The following is a 23,878-nucleotide window of genomic DNA, read 5'->3' as shown; positions in this document are numbered from 1 at the left end:
AAATAACCCCATCGCTATATCCAAGGGTGCCCCCATTTTTCAGACAGCGTTGTTATACGTTGGATGATGGCAAAGTGACCAGATCTTCCATTTAGGCCAACTTACCAACATTATCTTGATCTTACTGTTAACACGCGGTATAACACCACGTTGCGAGGCTCCAGAAGATGAACTTGTAAGAGAGATCTGGAGCTGAACTTTGTAGTCTATAGTCTGCAAAGCATTATGGTAGCTGTATTTCAACAACAGCTGGAGAGCTAGTCACTGGCCACCCTTGCTGTACATTAATAACACGACAAATAGACAAAACAAAGTATGCAACAGGAATATAATGACTTATTAATATTAAAGTTAACAAGCTACACCTCCCCTGGATGAGACTGATTCAGTGTGCACGGAAAAGATAATGGTTTAGTTTTCAGTCAGATGTTAACTTACTTTAGAAGTTTTTGTCTTCTGTTCTGTAAATTTAACTTTACTCACACACAGGATGCTCATGTTGTTTCTATAATGCTCCCTTACCGTTTACTGTTGTAAATTAAACAGACTGTGCAATAAAGCAAGTTTAAACATTAGATCTCACTTTACAGGAAGTGTTTAGTAAGGCTGTGTAAGTAACATGCAGGGAGGTGTGACTAGGCCTACATAAACAAAAGGATTTAACTCCTAAATAGCAAAGAATTGAGCAGGGAGACTGCAGGGGCATGGTCTATAGACCAAAACTGCTTCATTATGTTGTTTTGGTGACAATAGTGTCTCTTTAAGTTTTAAAGACATAGATCAAAGCTTAGTACTGTCTTTGAAATCCAGAAAGATAGATATGCATTCAGTGAAAAAAAATAATAATAAAATAAGGGAGATTTCATTTTATAGGAGACCCTAGTGCACTTGCTTCTTTAAACGGGAGGTTTGGTCACTTGTGGGCTCGTTCATTAAACAGTGATTTGTGATGAGATGACATTTTAGGTTTTTTTTTACTACCCATCCTTTGAATATCACTTATTAAGGCTTCAAATTGCGAGCTAATTAACTTGTATCACCCATTGTACTGTGCTACCGACTATGTTGGCACCAAATAAGTAATAATATAAATAAAGGAATATTAATTAAAAAAATAACTCACCACAACTTGCTGTTTAGTGAATGATTTTCTAATATCTCACCCATTCTTCAACAGTATGAATAATATGGAGGAACAGCGGGGATTTTAAGAGACTCTGGACCCAGAGGGAGCCCAGAACAGATTTCTTTAACACAAAAGTACATGGGACAGGACAGGAGCCTTAAGCCCATAAAGCAGCATATCACAGTCACAGAATATTGGGACAAGCAGCAGGGAATCTGTACACATATCATTAGCAGGCCACAAAAAATAGATCCATGTAGCGATCAGCTCTTGTGCTGACCACATATATGTGCAAATCACTGATCAAACAGGAGCCTTTACATTGAGCACTGAACACTTAAATCAACACTAGCAAAATGAGTTAGTTTAACCACAAAGTAGGCGTTGTTTGAAATAAGGCACTCCCGAAGATTTATAACTGGATTTATGGACAAGTCTGTCCAGTCTGCTGCACCCCCTCCCCTCATCTATCACCCCAAGATTTATAGAGTTTTCCTCAGATATAGACATGTAACACAATCTGCGTGTCAGGAGCACACACTCACACACACACACAACAATTCACCAGCTCACACTCTAGTGGAAATGAGATTATAATATTCACACTTATAAATAAGCAGACATTATCAAATTAAGCGAAACGCGTCATCACTCATTCATTTACACAGGGTTTTGGAAAACAAAAACACAAACACTTTTGCACGTGCACCTCCTATGGCGACAGCTCACATTGTCAATACTTTCTTTTCAAGATCACTGCCCCCCTCGGCCTGGTAGGCCTGAAATGCCTCATAATAGTGATGGCGTCACCAGAAGCATTCAGCGCAAACCTCCTATCTCTTGTTCCCACACAACACTAAATGCCTGCAGCGCAAAGCAGGTACAGTCCCTATGACACATTCACTTTATCGTTCAATATCTCTTCCATATCGGCACGTCTGGGCTGGTCTTCCCGCGTCACATCAGATAGCGCTCCTTACAGCATATGATAGGGCACAAGATAAATAAACTACAGAAAGTCAGAAGAGCACATTCAAGCTCTTGCTGTTACCCCTGTCTGATCCCCCTTCCTTTATAGACATTAAATTGAGTTTTTTAGATGAGACATCGGATCCAATCTCGGGCGTTTTTCATGGATCGATCACGTCTTCAGTCTTTAGAGAATGCTCTTCATTAGTTCACCCCATTATGCATTTGGCTTAATTGTTTACTTGTTTTTTAAATTTGTTCTGTGCCTCTTTTCCTGGAGCAAAGCTTTGCAGATCCATGGTAAAGAAAGGCTTTGAGGCTTTGAAAATCGAGGTGATTGTGAATATCTATATAATACACACTCTCGTATTCTTTTTACATGAGTTACTGTAAATAGGAAAGCCATACACAATGGTATGTGCCAAAAAAAGAGGAGTTTTAAGGCTGATTCAATGTCACTTCACCAGCAAACAGCCACAGATATTAGGTTGGAAACGAAGAGAGCAAATCCAGACCTCTCTAGTTTTCTCATTTGATGGCAGTACAGAAATTCGGGTGTAATGGCTTCCAGTTTATACATCTTGCCCAAAGATTGGGTCGAAAACACCAAAAGGACGGCAGGACTCAGAAGCAACAATGTACAAATTCTTTAAATACAAAGGGGGAAATGTTTGTTTTAACCCTTTGCGGCTCAGTATGATATGTACACATTGCTTTGGCAATCAGTGGATTAGCCCATTCTTTGAAGGTTGCAGAGGGAAAGGGTGTCTCTTGTAATTTAATTTAAACTCCCTATTACAGAACATCCTAATGGAAAATCTGGCTTTACGAGGATTTCTTGGGGAAATTAAGCTATGTATTAATTATCTAATTATAGCAATATTTGAATAGTAGGGGGATCACTGTCTTTCCCCCCCCCACTGGGTCAGTTCTAAAAATGGCAAGGCTCACACTATTTCCATTTCTCTAAATTTAGAAATTAGGTGATACCGGTGAGCTAACTGCTTCCAAAATGAGGTGAGACTGCCACAGTAAGGGGGCTTTTCTGAAGAAAAAAAAAAAAAAAAAGATTGTTACATAAAGGAATTTCGTTTAGTGAAATATGAAAAAGGGACAAATGGATTTCTGATACTCTTTTTATAAATTATAAAGAAAATGAGCAGAAACACGCTAAATAAATATCAGCTTCTTCTTCTACCACCTCGAGAAAAAGGTTTGTAAAATGGGCAAATGAAATAAACAAAAATATATATAAATTCAAAATACTATGACTGTAAAGCTTGACGAAACACCTTTATGTAACGTTTCTTGTGAAAGGTTCTCTGGGTTGGAAGATCTTTATTCTAGTCCCATGGATTAATGCACTACGCTATGGGGCGCATGCTCGTTTAGCAAAGGGGTCTAAAGATATTTAATTATTATTAGATCTTCTACCTTCGGCACCTCATGGGGTCATTTCATTAGCAAATTACCTGACTTCACCATAAGATGGTTTGTGCAGGATTTTTTTTGTGTAGAACCTATTAAAAGTGAGCAAAAATATTGGTAAGCTTGTCAATTATCTAAGTTATCTTTATCTAAGAGCTAAGTCTGACCTTTTAAGTAGAAAAATAACCGTGTGTATATATATATATATATGTGTGTGTGTGTGTACACACGGGCTTAATATACATCATTAAACAAATTTTAAGAGGAGCCTGTCTTAAATTCACCTAGTCTGTTTCAAGCTCCTGTAGAGCAAATTGAAAGAAGTCTCTAGTAAAATCTAGAATTTCTGTACAGACCCTGCACTGCAAGACAGACAGGTCGGAAAGGCAAATTTGGGATCGACATCCAAGATGCAACCTTTCAGCCCACTGAAGAAGTTATCTCTGGTTCAGTATAGCAGTTGGAGATCCAGGAAGTCCATGTGAGCATTTCTTCAAAAGTGGACTTCATGCCTCAGTTGGAGGTTGGTGAATTCCATGGTAAATGGCCAATGGAAATTACGGTTTGCTTCCATTCTCCACATTAAATTGAAGTTTCCAAGAGGAGGTGGCATCTAAGCCCACCTCCTTTATTTTAATCACAAGGCTGTTATCTGAGTCAGTTCTGCCTGTGGATTAGAGCCCACTTGGTCCCCGTCTGCCCCTAGCATGGGCAGTTCCATGCCTAGTCATGCGGGATTATTCGGGCTGTCTGAGTTCTTGTAAGCATAAGCGACATCCTTCGCAATGCTGCACATTCTGTTAGACATTTGAAGCTCGGTACGGAAGGCCGAGGGAAAGCAGAATTTCTTGAAGCAGGCTTTGAAGTTTTCATCCAGAAAGGCGTAGAGAATGGGGTTCAAGCTGCTGTTGATGTAGCCCAGGGCAATGCAGAAGTGAAGGATGGACACCTTGACATCACTGTCCGGCTTTGCCCCCAGGCTCTGCACAAGCACGAAGATCTGAATTGGGGTCCAACAAATGATAAACACAGCTACCACCACCAAGACCAACCGTGTGATTCGGCGCAGGTTGCGATCCTTCTCCTTGGACCCAGAAAGGACACGTACCTTCTTCAGGCGTCTGATCATAAGGCTGTAGCAGATCGTGATGATGAGGACTGGAATAACAAAAGAGAAGAGGAAAACGCAGATGCCAAAAACGGGATCCCAGTAATGTTCTGGAACAGGCATTTGAACCATGCACTCAATCTCTGCGGAGAAAAGTAAAATGCTGTTAGCATGGACGAAAATGTATAAAATGACATGAAATACAACGATAGGACTATCAAAACACAACATACTTCATTACTAGGGATACTTAGTGCCTATGGGGGAGGAACGGCTGTAATTACCAGGGAGAAATGCAGCCCTAGGACAGAACAAAGGCAATTTAATAGCAGATATCGGCAATCCCACAGTATAAGGGCTTTACCCACTAAACAGTGCGTTAAGATTAACTTCCAAAACTTGGTCTGTATCATTTTAAATATTACACTTTATTATGCTACTTACTACATATCAAGTTGCAATAAACTGAAAATGGAATTTCAACATTTAAGTGTGGTTAATCACCTTGGAAACCGACAAGAAACCTTGCTTAATGAACGCTGTCATCAAAATCTTTTAATATCCTCCCTTTCTCTCCTTTTCTGACAGCAATCTTTTAAATTTCCACAACACAAAAAAGGGGGAAACACAGGGACAAAAAGGATGAATTAAAGAAAAAGAAAATCCTGCAAAGTGACAGACGATTTGAGCTAAAATATCCAAGCTATGATTATAGACATGGTTGTTGTTTTTTTTGTTTTTTTTAAACCATCTAATTTAGTCTAAATTTGAAAGGTTTGGTTTCTAATTCACAACAACTTCATCTTTTCTGAATAAATGCCCCAGTTCTTGCTGTTTAGTGAATAAACCCAGCGGACTCCATTTAACGCAGACTGTTATCCCATTTCTAAAATACATGGATTATCATGATATATATTTTATTTATTGACATTTAAAACACCGTAGGTTTAGCTGTAAATTGCCCACACCCAAGCAGTGCTTCTGCGCTGAAAGCGTTAAATGCAAAGGCAGATATTTCTAATTAAAACTTCCCATGAATAAAGGTATATCTCATAAATCATAGATCAGCAAGAGGTTTCTCCGCACACAGACGCATCCTTAAAGGCCAGGAAATGAGCAGGACTGCGCTGCAGGTTAGCTAGATGTAATCTTGATGTAGCTTCGCTGAAGGAAAAATCGCTGCTTGGAGCGATTGCTAGCGCCTGACGTTTTTATAGAGCCTTTGAAATATGTCTTTAATAAGATTCCCTGGAGCTGAAATCAGTTTCCCAGGAGGGGATTTTAATAGTGCTTGAGTTGCTGTGGACGCAGTAAAGCAGAGAGATTTGCTAATGTGTGCGCGCAGCGATGGATGCGTTACTGCAGCAGGATTCCACGATCTACTCGAGTAATTACCACCGCGCAGGGACAACTTTCCACTAGCCGCACTGAGCAATGGCTTTTATTGGCGTCACTTCCACTGGCCAGACATGTTTTTGTGTTGATCAAAGCAGTAGGAGCGCTTCTTATCGACATCTTTCTAATGAGCTCTTATTTCCCTGGAGTCCCAGCTCCTCGATTCCAGCATCCTACACCTTGTGCACAGCTTGCCTATAAACACTGCCAGGATTCCTAGGGTCGTTTTCTGCCACCGCCCCACCAGCTCCAACCTTGATAAAACCCGGACGGGATTATTTCACTAAAGTAAGAATTGTCGGAGAGTCAGACGGAATTCACAGTGAATTTAGGATTTACGGCTAATATAGTCAAATGGAAAAATTCCCCAAGTTACTTCTGCTTCCAAAGTAGTTCAGTTACTTCGGCCTTGAATCTGAAATTCACTGTGAATTTACTTAGAATTCCTGACAGTGCTCAGTGGCCGGGCAAGGTTTATTCACAAAAGTCTGTAATGTCAGGAATTCAAAGTGAATTTAGAAGTTTAGGCCAAAATAGTCAAATTAGAAAAATGTATTGTTTCCGTTATTAGTTCGGAATGTTAACTTGGAATCGCTGGCAATTCGCCCTTTGCTGGATAACCCTTGATATACTATGGTAATATGAATATTCACCTGATTGCTTATTGGTTCTGGTAAGGGCTCGTCTTTGGCTCCTGCTGCCTAAAAGGTCTGTGTCGTTCACTTTTATCTCCCTCTCTGAAGTGAAATTTAGGCACCAGTGGCTCTCCATATCCAACTTTCATTGACACGCATAGCCAAAATGTACGCTCTAGAGATAAAAGCTACAACTATTGCGTTACGGCGGGAAAAGCACGATGGGGGCTACCTGCTATACAGCCCTTGTTTTACTGATTCTTCACTGAGTTTTTATAAAGCAGCATCCATGCCATCGGACGCTGGATGAGCTAACCTTGCAGACAAAGTAAAGGAAGCCAGAGGCTGCCAAAGCATGATGAGAGTTAGAGTGATATCCAGAGCCATTGTTTTAAGCTGTCTGTGGCTGCTGTACTCACTCGCTAGCCCCCCTTTAGGGAGCAGGGAGAAGAAGCGAGAGGCAGGGGGTAAAGAGGATATGAATTATAGATGTGTGTTTGTTGTAGTAAATCAAATGCTTTAAATTCTCAGGGGACGTGATGCACCAGTGACTGCGGAGACATATAGACTGTAATTTCTGCTCTTGGTAATACACGCTTAATGCCCAGTTTTATTCCAGGGCCGTGTGTGTGCATCATAAACAAAAGCGCAGTATTAATTGGGAGAGCGGCACAGCATCCGATCGTGCAATTTGCAATATGGAATTTTTTTTTTTTTATCTCTCTGATCATTGCCAGGTTCTGTTTTACACCACCGTGGACTCAGTATAAATATATAGTACCAAGCACATTGCACGACTCATGGTACAAATCTGTCTGTGCGTCTCTGCCAGAAACACAACGGAAAATACAAATCTTCCTGGGATTTTTATACAAATCAGGGAATGTAGTTTAATGTGGACCTGCTAATGGAACCAGGTGGTCACACATGGGCTTCAGTTTGTTTATTGGTACCAACTGCTGCTGTAATCACCATATGTAGGGAAAATCAAACTATCAATGGTTTAGAACTAGATAGCAGGAGGTCTGTATCTTAGAAACATAGAATGTGACGGCAGATAAGAACCATTCGGTCCATCTAGTCTGCCCAGTTTTCTAAATACTTTCATTAGTCCCTGGCCTTATCTTATAGTTAGGATAGCCTTATGCCTATCCCACGCAGGCTTAAACTCCATCACTGTGTTAACCTCTACCACTTCAGATGGAAGGCTATTCCATGCATCCACTACCCTCTCAGTAAAGTAATACTTCCTGATATTATTTTGAAACCTTTGTCCCTCTAATTTAAGACTATGTCCTCTTGTTGTTGTAGTTTTTCTTCTTTTAAATATGGTCTCCTCCTTTACTGTGTTGATTCCCTTTATGTATTTAAATGTTTCTATCATATCCCCCCTGTCTCGTCTTTCCTCCAAGCTATACATGTTAAGATCCTTTCACCTTTCCTGGTAAGTTTTATCCTGCAATCCATAAACCAGTTTAGTAGCCCTTCTTTGAACTCTCTCTAAGGTATCAATATCCTTTTGAAGATATGGTCCCCAGTACTGTGTACAGTACTCCAAGTGAGGTCTCACCAGTGTTCTGTACAATGGCATGAGCACTTCCCTCTTTCTACTGCTAATACCTCTCCCTATACAACCAAGCATTCTGTAGCCCCATGTAGCCAGAGCGCAGCTAAGCGGAAAAAGGCCTTGACAGGGGTTAGGAGGCGGGCTTAGGAGGAAGTAAGCAAGGGTTGGATTATGGGTAAATAGGATGGGCTATTTAAATGAGCAGCCATCTTAGGTGAGTCATTCTAACTCTCTACCCGGTTGAGTTTGTGTTCACCTCGGTGTGCGCGGACTTTGCTCGGTTGGATTTTCTTTGTATCCTCTGCAGGACCAATGGACGACGTGGAGCGATTGCTGGAGGGGATCAGGTCGGCTGCACGGCATCAGGGTGTGGACTGGCTACGGGCACAGCTCGGCCCTGCCCTGGCGGAGGCAGCGGATCGGGACGGCGATGGCGGGAGACCGGTCAGGGCCCAGAGGCCCCCGAGGAGGCTGAGCCCGGGCACGGGGCCCGGTGAAGTTGTCCCCGGTAGCAGTGGGGTTCCGGTTGCGACCGGCAGCAGGCCCGGGAGCCGCGTGGTCGAGGCCTTGCCTCCCCGCGTGCGGACGGAGCCTCGGACGAGCACTCGGAGGCAGAAGGATGTCGTGGACGGGGGCGCTGCTGCTGTCGGGTCGGACGTGGCCGGGCGGCCCCCTGGCGTTGCAAGACCCACGGAGGGGGGGTCAGGGCGGGCTTCCCCCCCATCGGAGTGTACCGAGGATGACGAGGCCAGATCCGGGAGACCGCATGGCCGGCCTGGGAGGCAGCAGGCAAGTGCAGGGGGCTCCGGCCGGGGCCCTCTTGGCGGGAAGGTTGTTAAGGGGAGCTCTGCCACGGAGAGAGGCGGGAGTAGGCCAGTGGGGGGTGCCCAGGCCTTAGTCCTAAGGGGGGAGGGTCCCGGGGCCCCTAAGCGTAAGCGCAGATCGACAGGGGTGAGTTCCAGGGGCAAGGGGGGGTCTCGAGAGGTGGCCAGGTCGGACAGCGGGTCCCCCGTAGGGGTGGTGGGTAGGTCCGGGCTGTCGGGGTCTAGTCAGAAGGGGGGTAAGGGTAAAGGGGCGGGGGGGATAGGCGCAGGAAAAGGGGTTACGGAAGCGGTCAGTCGGAAGAATGCAGGAGGTCGGGGATCGGGATCCTCGGTAGTGGTCGGGCGGGGGGGCCCGGATTCTGAGAGTGGTAGCGATAGTCCATCACCCGTTAGGTCGCAGGGGTCCCGGGAGGCGCGGGGGAGGTCGGGTCGGCACTGCTCCCCCTCGGACAGCTCGGCAGGGGAATGTGCGGCAGCCCCTAGGTATGGTCGGCAGGGGCGGCCTTCTGGTAGAGACGGGAGGAGTCGTAGCCCCAGGGGTCCCAGGGTGCCACGTGGTGGTAGAGGTCAGCGGGAGGCTTCGGTACAGAGCAGGCGCTCCCGGGGTCGTGACGGGAGGGGTATTGATGTCCGTTACACCCTACCCAGGACTTCTTCTCCTTGTCCTAGGTCTCGGAGCCGTTCCGCCTCCTCGCAGGCTGATCACCGGGTGGGCTCCCCGGTCGGCGAGACAGCAGCGGAAGTTCCTCTTCCTGGATGTCGGGCGATCCGCACTGCAGCCCCCGCCGTCCCGGTTTCGGGGGGCTTGGCCGGTGAGTCCAGTGGGTCATTACACTCTAACGCATTAATTACCACACTTCAGGCACTACTCCACTCATTGGGGGCGGGGGGTGACACTAGCGGCATTGGTCAGGTGTGGGCCCCGGGCGTTGGGGCTACGGGCTCGCGGGTTGGGTACTCCACTGGGCCTAGTTCGGGCGGGGATATGGTGTTGCCGCAGGACGTGGGGGAGATTGGGAGCGAGAGGGCTGAGTTGACAGGGGGCATTCCCGACGCGGCTAGACAGCACGCGTATGTGTCGTTTGCGGGCCCGTTGGGGGTCCATCTGAAGCAGGAAGTGAAGGATAAGATATGGAAGGGAGAGTTTTGTGAGATCTTCTCCCTCCTCCCCTTGGAGGACTTTATAGACCTCAAGGAGGAGGATAAGAAGGACGAGAAGAAGGAGGAGGAGGAGAAGAGGAAGCGGTATCGCAAGATTCCGAAATCCTTCGGGAATTGGCTGAGGGCCTTTTGCGTGCTGGCTAGCGTGCTCGGCGAGAAATCGCCGGGGTTATGCTCCTCGCTGTTTTGTTATTTGGATGGTATTTGGGAAGCGTATCGGACTTACGGAGGGTTGGCGTGGTGGCGGTACGATGAGCAGTTTAGGCAGCGGCTGGCGGCTAACCCGGGTATGCGGTGGGACCAAATGGACCTGCCGCTCTGGATGAAGTTAATGATGGCGCAAAAGGCGCAGCCCTTTCAGAACTCGGCCGGCGCTAGGGGGCAGTCCGCCTCGTCGGCCGCCTTACCAAAGGGCTTATGTTGGCTCTATAATGAGGGCCAATGCAAGTGGGGGACCACCTGTCGCTTCAAGCACGAGTGCTCCGGCTGCGGAGGCGCTCATGGGCTCAACCGCTGCTTCAAGAAAGGGAAGTCCGGTGGCGCCGGTGCTGCGGCCGCGGCCGGTGGAGGGGGAGCATCCGCTTCCCCTGGGCTTAACCCCAGTGAGGCTAAGCGCGATGGAGCCATGGCTAAGCCGCTACGTTAACAGGGCGGATGCCGCTGTGCTCCGGGCGGGTTTTGAGAGGGGGTTTTTCATTCCGTTTCAGGAGCGGGAGGGGGGATCGGGAAGGCTGCGCAACCTGAAGTCTGTGGCTGACTTCCCGGACGTGGTTAGGGAGAAGCTGGGCAAGGAAGTCGGGCTAGGCCGCATGGCGGGCCCATTCACAGTGCCTCCGCTGGAAGGCCTGCGGATTTCCCCACTCGGGGTGGTTCCCAAAAAGGAGCCGGGTAAATTTAGGCTCATTCATCATCTCTCGTACCCGAAGGGTGAGTCGGTGAATGACGGTATTCATAAGGACTTGTGCTCGGTGTCTTATGCGTCTTTCGACCGGGCGGTCGATTTGGTCCGGCGGGCCGGGCGTGGGGCTCTGATGGCGAAGGTGGATATTGAGGCCGCGTTTCGGCTGCTGCCGGTCCACTGGGACTGTCATCACCTGCTGGGGTGTTTCTTCGAGGGGGACTACTTCGTGGACTTGTGCCTGCCCATGGGTTGTTCCATCTCGTGCTCCTATTTTGAGAAATTTAGCACTTTTCTCGAATGGGTGGTACGGGTGGAAGCAGGGAATCGTTTTATTGTACATTATTTAGATGATTTTCTGTGCGTGGGGCCGGCTGATTCCTTGGAATGCCTGCGCCTGCTGCGGACGGTTGAGTGGGTGGCGGGCCACTTCGGGGTTCCGCTGGCGGCGGACAAAACTGAAGGCCCGACCACGTGTCTGTGTTTCCTGGGTCTGGAGATTGACTCTGGGTTGGGTGAATGCAGGCTGCCTCGGGATAAGCTGGACAGGCTTCGAGGGGCGGTGGCCGCTGTGACGGGGGCGCGCAAGGTTACTCTGCGGCAGCTCCAGTCTTTGATTGGGCTGCTCAATTTTGCGTGTCGGGTGATCCCGATGGGAAGGGTTTTCAGTCGCAGCCTGTCGGCTGCTACTGCGGGGGTTCGGTCTCCGCACCATTTCATCCGGGTGTCGGCGGCCATGAAGGAGGATTTGGGCATTTGGGATGCCTTCTTGCGGGATTTTAATGGGACAGTGTTGTTCAGGCAGGAGGGCCAGTCATCGGCCGAGCTTGAGCTTTTCACGGATGCTTCGGGTAGTGTGGGTTTTGGGGCATACTTTGGTGGCTGTTGGTGTGCGGAGAGGTGGCCGGACTCTTGGGGTTCGAGCCCTCTTATGCGCAACTTGGCTTTCCTTGAGTTATTCCCGTTAGTGGTTGCGATGGCACTATGGGGCGACAGGCTGCGTAATCGGAAAGTGGTCTTTTTCTCGGATAACATGGCGGTGGTTCACGCGGTGAATCGTCAGTCTGCGGCCTCCGGGCCGGTGGTTAGGCTGCTTAGGCGATTGGTATTGCTGTGTATGTCTCGGAATGTTGTTTTTCGCGCGCTGCATGTTCCCGGTTATTTGAATGAGGTGGCTGATGCTCTGTCTCGTTTTCAGTGGTCCCGATTCTGGCTGGTGGCGCCGGGGGCTTCGAAGGACGGGCAGGCTTGCCCGGACGAGATTTGGCAGCTGGGAACATCCTGCTTGGAGGACTTGTGAAGGCTTCTCTGGCACCGGCCACTTGGGCCTCGTACAGTAAGGTTTGGGGCCTGTGGGAGCGGTCGCTGGACGGGCTGGCCGTGGACAGCGGGGAGGCCCTGCGGGATGCTTTCCTGTGGTACACTTGTCAGTTGCTGGCAAAAAGGGCGTCACCTGCCATGGTGGACAGGTCCATGGCGGCGATGGCGTTTTGGTTCAGATGGCATGGGAAGGAGGACTTTACTAAGACCTTCATTATCAGGCAGGCCCTGAAGGGCTATCGCAAGGGACGCAGGTCGCCGGATACCAGGCGCCCGGTGTCGGTTCGACTACTGGGGGATTTGGTGGGTTTGTTGCCTGAAATCTGTTTCGATGGGTTCGAGGCTTCTCTGTTCAAGGTGGCGTTTATTTTGGCGTTTTTTGGGGCATTCCGAATTGGGGAATTGGTGAGCGCCAATAAGATGGTGCAAGGGGGCTTGCAATTTTCGGGGGTTCGTGTCTTGGATGGGAAGGTGGTGGTGCACCTGGGCAGCTCCAAAACGGATGTCCGCGGTGTGGGCCGGGACGTGGCACTGGGGGCCTTGCCGGGCTCGGCTTTGTGCCCGTTGGCTGCTACGGCAGAGTACCTGGCACGGAGGCCAGTGATGGGGGGTTCCTTGTTGGTGCATGCCGACGGATCCTCCCTCTCTCGGTTTCAGTTCACGAAAGTTTTTCGGTTGGGCTTGGGCAAGTTAGGGCTTCATGCTGAACGATTTGGAACACACTCGTTCCGTATTGGGGCTGCCACGGAGGCGGCTCGGTTGGGATTGGGGGACGAGGTGGTGAAACGGATCGGGAGGTGGGAATCAGTAAGATTCCGTTCCTATGTCCGATTGGGTCTGTTGGAATAATGAGTTTGGGGACCGTTTTATGCAAAAAAAAAAAAAAAAAAAACTGTATATATGTTGGGGTTGAGCGACTTGTACCTGGCTGTACTGTAACGGTTCTCTGTGTTGTTTGGGCTGGGGTGGGGGTCTCTGTCGGACTTCCCTCATCATTTGTTTTTCCCCCCAGGGCGTGAGGCATGGATCGTGGGCCATTCGTTTGTCTTCTGGGCCGAGAGGAGGGCCGCAGCTCGAGCGCAAGGCCAGCAGCTGGGTTTTCCGAGGGACCAGTTGGCAGTTCGCTGGTTTGGGTATCGGGGTTTCTGCTGGGGGGATGTTTGTGGTAAACTGTTCGGGATGCTGGCGGCGGGATACGCGCCAGACTTACTGGTCTTGCATATTGGGGGTAATGACCTGGGTCTTACGCCGCAACGGCGGCTGGTGAAGTGGATGAAGCAGGACATCAATAAGTTGAGGGGCCTGCTTCCGGGGGTCATGTTGGTTTGGTCGGAGATTGTCCCGAGGCGCCGGTGGCGGCATGCTCGGGATCCGTTAGCTATGGATAGGTGCAGGAAGAAGGTGAATAGCTTGATGGCAAGCTTTGTGCGGAAGGTTGGGGGCGTGGTAGTAAGGCACTCTGAGCTGGAGGAAGGGTTGCCAGGATACTACCGCTCGGATGGTGTTCACCTCTCGGAGGTTGGTTTGGACCTGCTCAACTTGGGTTGGCAGGATGGTATCCGGATGGCTCTGTTTCTTCGGGGTGGCGGAGCTCAGACAGCTTAAGGAGTCAAGGTCTGAGCTTGTGGCGGGACGGGGAGCCGAAGGAGAGAAAATAGGCTCCCCTGGATGAACGTGAGGTGGAATAACAGATTGTGGTCATCGGTGGTTGAGAGGTTTCGAGTCCTGGAGGTGACTCAGAACCTGGTGGGGCAGGGGTATCCGGGTATACCCCTGCCGTGGTTAATGGTTGGTTGGTACTTTGGAATGTTGGTGTATGTGATAAATATGTTATAAACATGTATAGGTGTTATTATATGGGGGTCATTACCTTTTGTATGGTAGCCGAAGGAACAGGATGCCAGGGGGCGGAGTATGGGGGGCAATGACCCATGTTTAATATGTTAATTTATTATTGTTATTATTATTATTATTATTATTATTATTATTATTATTATAATTATTGGTTAATAAAGCTGTGGACAAATTTCCCCATAATACTTAGTGTCTGTGTGTTATTGGGTTAGGTTATGGGGGTGGTTTGTCCTGGATTCCGACTGCCCAAATGGCGACTATACACCTGTCATGCTAGCATTTCCTGCTGCTCTATTACATTGTCTGCCTACCTTTAAGTCATCAGAAATAATCACCCCTAAATCCCTTTCCTCAGATGTTGAGGTTAGGAGTCTATCAAATATGCTGTACTCTGCCCTTGGGTTTTTACGTCCAAGATGCATTATCTTGCACTTATCCACATTAAATGTCAGGTGCCACAACTCTGACCATTTTTCTAGTTTACCTAAATCATTTGCCATTTGGCTTATCCCTCCTGGAACATCAACCCTGTTACATATCTTAGTATCATCCGCAAAAAGACACACCTTACCATCAAGACCTTCTGCAATATCACTAATAAAAATATTAAAGAGAATGGGTCCAAGTACAGATCCCTGAGGTACCCCACTGGTGACAAGCCCAAGCTTCGAATATACTCCATTGACTACAACCCTCTGTTGCCTGTCACTCAGCCACTGCCTTACCCATTCAACAATATTGGAATCCAAACTCAAAGATTGTAGTTTATTGATAAGCCTTCTATGTGCAACAGTGTCAAAAGCCTTACTGAAATCTAGGTAAGCAATGTCTACTGCACCACCCTGATCTATAATTTTAGTTACCCAATCAAAAAAATCAATAAGATTAGTTTGGCATGTTCTCCCTGAAGTAAACCCATGTTGTCTCTGATCTTGAAATCCATGTGTTTTTAGATGTTCAACAATCCTATCCTTTAACATGGTTTCCATCACTTTCCCCACTACTGAAGTAAGGCTTACTGGCCTATAGTTGCCCGACTCCTCCCTATTACCTTTCTTGTGAATGGGCACAACATTCGCTAACTTCCAATCTTCTGGGACTACTCCTGTTAACAATGATTGGTTAAATAAATCTGTTAATGGTTTTGCTAGTACACCACTAAGCTCTTTTAATAGCTTTGGTTGTATTCCATCAGGTCCCATTGACTTATTTGTCTTTAATTTTGACAGTTGAAATAGAACCTCTTCCTCTGTAAACTCACGTGTATAAATGACTCATTTATCCTTTTTCTTAACTGAGGTCCCTTTCCTTCATTTTCATCTGTAAATACCGAACAAAAATATTAATTGAGGCAGTCAGCTAGACCTTTATACTCATCTACATACCTTCCTTCTTTTGTTTTTAATCTAACTAATCCTTGTTTTACTTTTCTTTTTTCATTTATGTATCTAAAAAAAAGTTTTGTCCCTCTTTTTTACTGACTGTGCTATTTTCTCTTCTGTGTGTGATTTGGAAGCTCTTATAACTTGCTTAGCCTCTTTCTGCATAATCTTATAGGTCATTCTATCTTCCACACTGTTTTTTTTTATAATTACTAAATGCTAACTTTTAGTTTTTTACTATTTTGGCCACATCTGCGGAGTACCACAGTGGTTTCTAGAATTTTTTGCTTTTACTGACAAGCCTAATGCAATTTTCTGTTGCCTTCAGTAGTGCAACTTTTAAATAATCCCATTTCTTTTGGACTCCATTTAAATTGCTCCAGTCTGATAATGACTCCTTTACACATATTCTAATTTTAGAAAAGTCTGTTTTTCTAAAGTCTAAAACTTTTGTTTTTGTGTGGTGTGACTCAGTCACTGTTCTTATATTAAACCACACTGATTGATGATCACTGGATCTTAAACTTTCACCTACAGTAATATCGGATACCAAATCTCCATTTGTTAACACTAAATCTAGTATGGCCTCTTTACGAGTTGGCTCCTCAACGACTTGTTTTAGAGACAATCCCAGTAGGGAGTTTAGAATATGTGTGCTCCTGGCACAAGTAGCTATTTTTGTTTTCCAATTCACATCAGGAAGATTAAAGTCACCCATGATGATAACTTCCCCCTTCATTGTAATTTTAGCTATTTCTTCAACTAGTAGATTATCTAACTCTTCAATTTGTCCTGGGGGCCTATAAATCACACTGTGACAAAGTGCCCTTCGCCACTTTGTCCTGGAGAGGCCTGCTTGCCTGCCTCCTACCCGCTGACTATGGCCCCTGGAAAACTGGTACATTTAAAGATTTATATTTGGGCTTGTTATACTGTATATTGCTGTTGCTGGCCCTTTTAAAATCATCTATGGACAGATTGGGACTTTTGGGACTACTGTCCCTTTAAGACTGTGGAGCATATTTCAGTATATTGCCTTTCATATTATATATGTATTTATGTGTTAAGTTTAACCTGGGTGATTTGTATGCAGCATTCATCTGATTGTTCGGTAGAATCACTCCATTCATTATATTGAGTGAAACTACCGAACAACCAGACCACCCAGGAATGAGTGTGCCTCCAATTACCGTTTGCAACAATGTTGCAAACGGGTAATTGGCAATCCGTGCAGTGCGGTCTGTGTCCTCTGGGTGGCCGCCATTCGGGAGCCGAACACGTGGCGGCGGCCATCTTAAACTACCGAACAGCGGTGTTTTGCCGTTGAGTGTCTGGAACTGAAAACGGACACTCGACTAGGCAAGCACCGCTGAGACCTCCAGACTTCCAGGATTTCGTGGGGAAACTACCGAACGGCCCGCCGTTCGGTAGAAAGAAACTCACGAACTAGGGGATTCATGCGAATTCCCCTTAGTCTCTATAACCCAGGCAATTCGTCTGTTTCATTCCCTTTTCTGTGACCGACCGCAGGTTTGGGGTACATCCAGAACTTAAGTAAAAATGTGGACATTTTAATTATGTTATGTGGTTATCTGAGGGGAGGAGACGTGGGGGTGTTACCATACGTATGATTGGTTGTTTTCATCCTCCCCCTGGGAGTGTCCTGTGTGTATCTGTTCCTAATAAAAAGCAGGCTGGGTGTTCCAGTCCTCAGTTCTTCTTGACCCTTCAAAACGTAGCCTCGTCTCGTTATTGGAGGGAATTGCTGTATTACACTGGGGATTGCTATGCTCTGCATATTCCCCTGAGCTTAATCACTTAGCTCTTTTAAGAGCTTGTTCCGGATACGCTCTCCTGGAGGAGAGGTCTTCCCCACACGGTCCTGGAGGACAGAAACCGATCCAGGGTGGAAGGAAGACGGCGCGGCTCCAGTTAAGCTACGGCGGTTGTGGAGTCTGGTGTGGTTGTGGTGTCGTCTGCAGTGCTTGGAGTCCTCTGAGAGCGCTAGGAGCATCCATCAACGGAGGGTACTCGGTCGGAGTACACGGAGCTCCGTTACACACACCTACACGAGTTACGGTGTGATTACCAAATTCCAACGTAACCCAAACGGACTCTATGTTCGCCTCATTAACCTTTATTAGGCTAGATTTTATGCTATCCTTCACATACAGGGCTACCCCTCCCCCTTTCTTGCCTTCCCTGTCTTTTCTATATATAGAGTAACCTGGTATTGCTATGTCCCAGTCATTTTTCTCATTATACCATGTCTCAGTAACAGCGACTAAATCTACACTATCAGTTGCCATTATTGCCACAAGTTCATGGATCTTATTCCCTAAACTGCGAGCATTTGTAGACATGACTCTAAGCTTATCATTTTTTAACACACTTGCTACAGGCACCTTCTGTCCTTGTTTTGGGGACAATTGGATTGATGTTTTATCACCCTTTTGCCCCCCCTCCTAGTTTAAATACATCCTAGCAAAACCTCTGAACTGCTCACTGAGAACATTTGTTCCCTTTTGAGAAAGATGCAAACCATCTTTTTTGTACAGTTTATTTCCATTCCAAACAGAGCTACCATGAGCAATAAAGCCAAATCCTTGCTCCCGACACCATTCACCAAGCCACAAGTTAAAGTCCCTAATACGCATCCGCCTGTCATTCTGAGTGTTATGCACAGGCAGAACTTCAGAGAATGACAGTGTGGAAGCAACCTGCCGTATATCATTGGCAAAAACACTAAAAACTTCCTTAACCTCTGAAACCTCATTGCAAGCCAAGTCATTTGTCCCTAAATGGACAAGTACATCCAATTCCCCTTCCTGCTTTGATTGCTTAACAATATTACAGATACGTCTCCTGTCTCTGTGAGCAGTAGCTCCGGGAAGACACCTCACAAGACCACCATTGTCCATCTCCACACCTCTTATGATGGAATCCCCCAACAACAACTGCGTTCTATTAGGCCTCACCATAGTCTCCAAGCCTCTCTCCACAACATCACTAGCCTCAGTGCCTCTCTCCACAACACCACTAGCATCAGTGCCTCTCTCCACAACACCACTAGCATCAGTGCCTCTCTCCACAACACCACTAGCATCAGTGCCTCTCTCCACAACACCACTAGCATCAGTGCCTCTCTCCACAACATCACTAGCCTCAGTGCCTCTCTCCACAACACCACTAGCATCAGTGCCTCTCTCCACAACATCACTAGCCTCAGTGCCTCTCTCCACAACACCACTAGCATCAGTGCCTCTCTCCACAACACCACTAGCCTCAGTGCCTCTCTCCACAACACCACTAGCATCAGTGCCTCTCTCCACAACACCACTAGCATCAGTGCCTCTCTCCACAACACCTCTAGTCTCAGTGCCTCTCTGCACAACACCACTACCCTCAGTGCCTCTCTGCACAACACCACAACCCTCAGTGCCTGTCTCCATGACACCATTACACTCTGAAAGTGCAGAAAATTAATTATGTAGAGCAACAGACTGTGCAATATGCCTTTTATCCACAACTCTAAATCTAGCAGATCCTACAGTGATCCATCTGCCATTCCTAGTATGTCTCTGTGGCAGTGGCTTTGCAGCAGTTTCAGCCTGAGTTTGTTTACCAGATAATTTACAAATCTCAGACTTCAGAAATACAATCTCCTGCCGCAAGATAGAGAACTGTCTACAGATTAGACAACAACCAAACCTCCAAAAAGTGGAACACGAAACAAATGCATAGCAACTATTACACTGAACTAAGTCTGCCATTCCAATAAGGTAAATAATTTAAATCAAAGGAATCTTAACTTTTTATTTATCCTCCTGAATACCTCAGATTACCTCCAGGTTATCTCCAGAATATCTCCAACCACACACACTTAGAAGCAGCACTCTCCAGAATATCTCCAACCACACACACTTAGAAGCAGCACTCTCCAGAATATCTCCAACCACACACACTTAGAAGCAGCACTCTCCAGAATATCTCCAACCACACACACTTAGAAGCAGCACTCTCCAGAATATCTCCAACCACACACACTTAGAAGCAGCACTCTCCAGAATATCTCCAACCACACACACTTAGAAGCAACACTCTCCAGAATATCTCCAACCACAGACACTTAGAAGCAACACTTAGAAGAAGCAACCAAGCTCTATTAGCCAAGCTAATGACAACAGCCCTTATATACTCCTAAAATCACCTCCCACTAGGAATGTTTAACACCCGGGTAGGCCTCTGCTTATTAGCAAACAATAGCTAATTTACACAGCAATCAATAGCAAGCAGCTACCTAATCCAATCAAATGCCTTATAATTACCAACAGGAAATCAAACCTTGTGCAATCAGTAACCTTTTCCTACAGATGAATCTTACCTGTAACAGTAAAAAGGAAAACTCTTAGCACAACTCTTAGACAGTTGAAGCTTCTGTAAAACTCTCCAGAATATCTCCAACCACACACACTTAGAAGTAACACATTATCCAATTACTGATGTGTGATACTAGGAGGCTGGACATTTGTGCCCCACGAGAACACTATCCTTTTATTGACGGTATAGGACTGCCAACCAATAGATCTGTGCCTCTGGGTGACACCAATTATTGATGGTATAGTACTACCAGCCAATAGATCTGTGCCCCTGGGTGACACCAATTATTGATGGTATAGTACTACCAGCCAATAGATCTGTGCCCCTGGGTGACACCAATTATTGATGGTATAGTACTACCAGCCAATAGATCTGTGCCCCTGGGTGACACCAATTATTGATGGTATAGTACTACCAGCCAATAGATCTGTGCCCCTGGGTTACACCAATTATTGATGGTATAGTACTACCAGCCAATAGATCTTTGTCTCTCGGTGACACCAATTATTGATGGTATAGTACTACCAGCCAATAGATCTGTGCCCCTGGGTGACACCAATTATTGATGGTATAGTACTACCAGCCAATAGATCTGTGCCCCTGGGTGACACCAATTATTGATGGTATAGTACTACCAGCCAATAGATCTGTGCCCCTGGGTGACACCAATTATTGATGGTATAGTACTACCAGCCAATAGATCTGTGCCTCTGGGTTACACCAATTATTGATGGTATAGTACTACCAGCCAATAGATCTGTGCCCCTGGGTGACACCAATTATTGATGGTATAGTACTACCAACCAATAGATCTGTGCCCCTGGGTGACACCAATTATTGATGGTATAGTACTACCAGCCAATAGATCTGTGCCCCTGGGTGACACCAATTATTGATGGTATAGTACTACCAGCCAATAGATCTGTGCCTCTGGGTGACACCAATTATTGATGGTATAGTACTACCAGCCAATAGATATGTGCCCCTGGGTGACACCAATTATTGATGGTATAGTACTACCAGCCAATAGATCTGTGCCTCTGGGTGACACCAATTATTGATGGTATAGTACTACCAGCCAATAGATCTGTGCCCCTGGGTGACACCAATTATTGATGGTATAGTACTACCAACCAATAGATCTGTACCTCTGGGTGACACCAATAATTGATGGTATAGTACTACCAACCAATAGATCTGTGCCCCTGGGTGACACCAATTATTGATGGTATAGTACTACCAACCAATAGATCTGTGCCTCTGGGTGACACCAGTTATTGATGGTATAGTACTACCAGCCAATAGATCTGTGCCCCTGGGTGACACCAATTATTGATGGTATAGTACTACCAGCCAATAGATCTGTGCCTCTGGGTTACATCAATTATTGATGGTATAGTACTACCAGCCAATAGATCTGTGCCCCTGGGTGACACCAATTATTGATGGTATAGTACTACCAACCAATAGATCTGTGCCCCTGGGTGACACCAATTATTGATGGTATAGTACTACCAGCCAATAGATCTGTGCCCCTGGGTGACACCAATTATTGATGGTATAGTACTACCAGCCAATAGATCTGTGCCCCTGGGTGACACCAATTATTGATGGTATAGTACTACCAGCCAATAGATCTGTGCCCCTGGGTGACACCAATTATTGATGGTATAGTACTACCAGCCAATAGATCTGTGCCCCTGGGTGACACCAATTATTGATGGTATAGTACTACCAGCCAATAGATCTGTGCCCCTGGGTGACACCAATTATTGATGGTATAGTACTACCAGCCAATAGATCTGTGCCCCTGGGTGACACCAATTATTGATGGTATAGTACTACCAGCCAATAGATCTGTGCCCCTGGGTGACACCAATTATTGATGGTATAGTACTACCAGCCAATAGATCTGTACCTCTGGGTGACACCAGTTATTGATGGTATAGTACTAGCACTGACCAATTTTATTCTGTTAAACAAAGACGGATCTTAACTAGGATCTAGGATCTGACTAAGGTTGGATCAGGGAAGAAGATCCAGGTGTTCTCAGAGATTTGCCAATATTAGGCTACCAATAGTTTGTAATGGGATGGCAATGGGCACAGAGTTACTTGCCCCCTTGGGGACTCTATACACACATTCCACTGCATGACAAATTTACGTTGCTCTCCCTGAACTTCCTTCCCTGGAAATGGAAACATATATGACACTTTAAAGGAAGGTTAAAGGAAACAAACTGGGCAGCAAAGGAAGCCAACAAAATATGAATAGATCAGATCCTCTAATACCCAATTATACATCAGATTCAATTCTCAGGTTCTTGTAATTAGATCCCAGAATTGCTCAGTATTTCCTTGCAGGCCAGGGCAGGTGACCAATTTGGATAATTGGAGGTATTTGCATTGATATGAGAAAGTCATGCATTCCTGAGGTCCAACTATCTAGTCAGTTACAATATAATTTCCTAAGCCTTGGTCAAGCCAACAACACATGCATTGTCCATTGTTCTCCAAAGAACAAGATAAAGAAGAAAACTACTGACCATCGTTCTCCATCTCAGCTGAACCCATTACCATGACGGGAATCCCAATGAAGGAGGCCAGGACCCAGATGCAGACGTTGACCACCTTGGCTTTGTGTGGAGTACGAATGTCCAGCGCCTTTACAGGATGGCAGATAGCGATGTAGCGATCCACACTCATCATGGTCAGAGTGAAGGTACTGGTGAACATGTTGTAGTAATCTATGGATATAGCAATTTTACACAGAACATTTCCAAAAGGCCAGATTCCCATCAGAATATCCGTGCCCTGAAATGGCAGAGTGATCAGTACCAGGGCATCGGCCAGGGCCAAGTTAAAAATGTAGATGTTTGTTGCAGTCTTCATCTTGGTATATCTAAAATAATACAGGAAGATGGTAAGATACAAGACTTACAAACACTGAACATTATTATTAACATTGATAGAGCTCCAACATACTTTGCAGAACATACAACTATAGAAATAAGATATTCAGAGGAGAAGAAGCTTATAATATATTAATCTATGAGGTAGGCAGATATATGTCGTTGGGTATCTTGCCCAGGGACACTAACTGGTGAAGTGTCCTCACATGGTTTTGAACAATGGCTTTCTGGATCTAAGACAGTGATCGCTCTGCTCTAACCATATAGAGGCCCAGCCTACACACCACACCAAAGAAAATCACATACAAAACAAGATTCATAAAAAAATTCAAACGTGTTCCTTAGACAATTAATAAAATTGTTTAGAAAATGTGTATGATAAGGGACACTGGGAAAATTGAGATAATTAGCAGTGAGGGTACATGAAGGGAACTAATTAATAGACATGTGCATTAAGTTCCAAATTATTTAATTTGTGCGAATTTTGGCCAATCAGGGAGTCATCCAAATTCTGTAACTGGGAAGAGCCATATCATGAAAAACACAACGTAAAATGGCCAAATATGTTTGTTTGCTTCGTGTTTCTGTGTGCCATCCGTGGCACCAAAAAAAAACCAGAGCTGATTAATGGGTTGATGGTTAGGGTACAGTCACTAAATCAAACAAATAAAGCGATAATAAACAAATAAACCGGAACACTTAAAATGCACAACCAAATGGTCAAAATCGCAAATACTGGCCAAATGTGGACCGAATTTAAATAGTAAAATACCATTCTACTCGGTCAGAATTAGCTCCATTAAAAGTGTACGAAAATGAGAGGATAACTGTACTTCAAAATATATATACATGCAAATTAGACATGTGCAATTCGTTTCGGTCCGAATATGAATTCTGACGAATTTCGGGCAATTCGGACA

The 23,878-nt window shown here is 45.9% G+C and overlaps 1 protein-coding gene across 1 annotated transcript in view; it reads right to left on the bottom strand.

Annotated features, from left to right (window-relative positions):
- Positions 1 to 598: 598 nt before the first annotated feature.
- The window catches only part of OPRL1 (opioid related nociceptin receptor 1), a 78,451-nt gene continuing 55,171 nt past the window's right edge, over positions 599 to 23,878 (bottom strand). Inside the window, exons 3-4 of the mRNA XM_063459662.1 lie at positions 22,593 to 22,948; positions 599 to 4,774 (exon numbers count right to left, since the gene is read on the bottom strand). Of these exons, the coding sequence (XP_063315732.1) occupies positions 4,251 to 4,774; positions 22,593 to 22,948 (880 nt within the window). The 3' untranslated portion in view covers positions 599 to 4,250. The remainder of the gene's footprint in view (positions 4,775 to 22,592; positions 22,949 to 23,878) is intronic.

The sequence above is a fragment of the Pelobates fuscus genome, chromosome 6 (assembly GCF_036172605.1).
Source record: "Pelobates fuscus isolate aPelFus1 chromosome 6, aPelFus1.pri, whole genome shotgun sequence".
Classification (NCBI taxonomy): Eukaryota; Metazoa; Chordata; class Amphibia; order Anura; family Pelobatidae; genus Pelobates; species Pelobates fuscus.
Note: the sequence above shows the minus strand (reverse complement) of the source record. Positions and strands in the feature narration are given on the sequence as shown.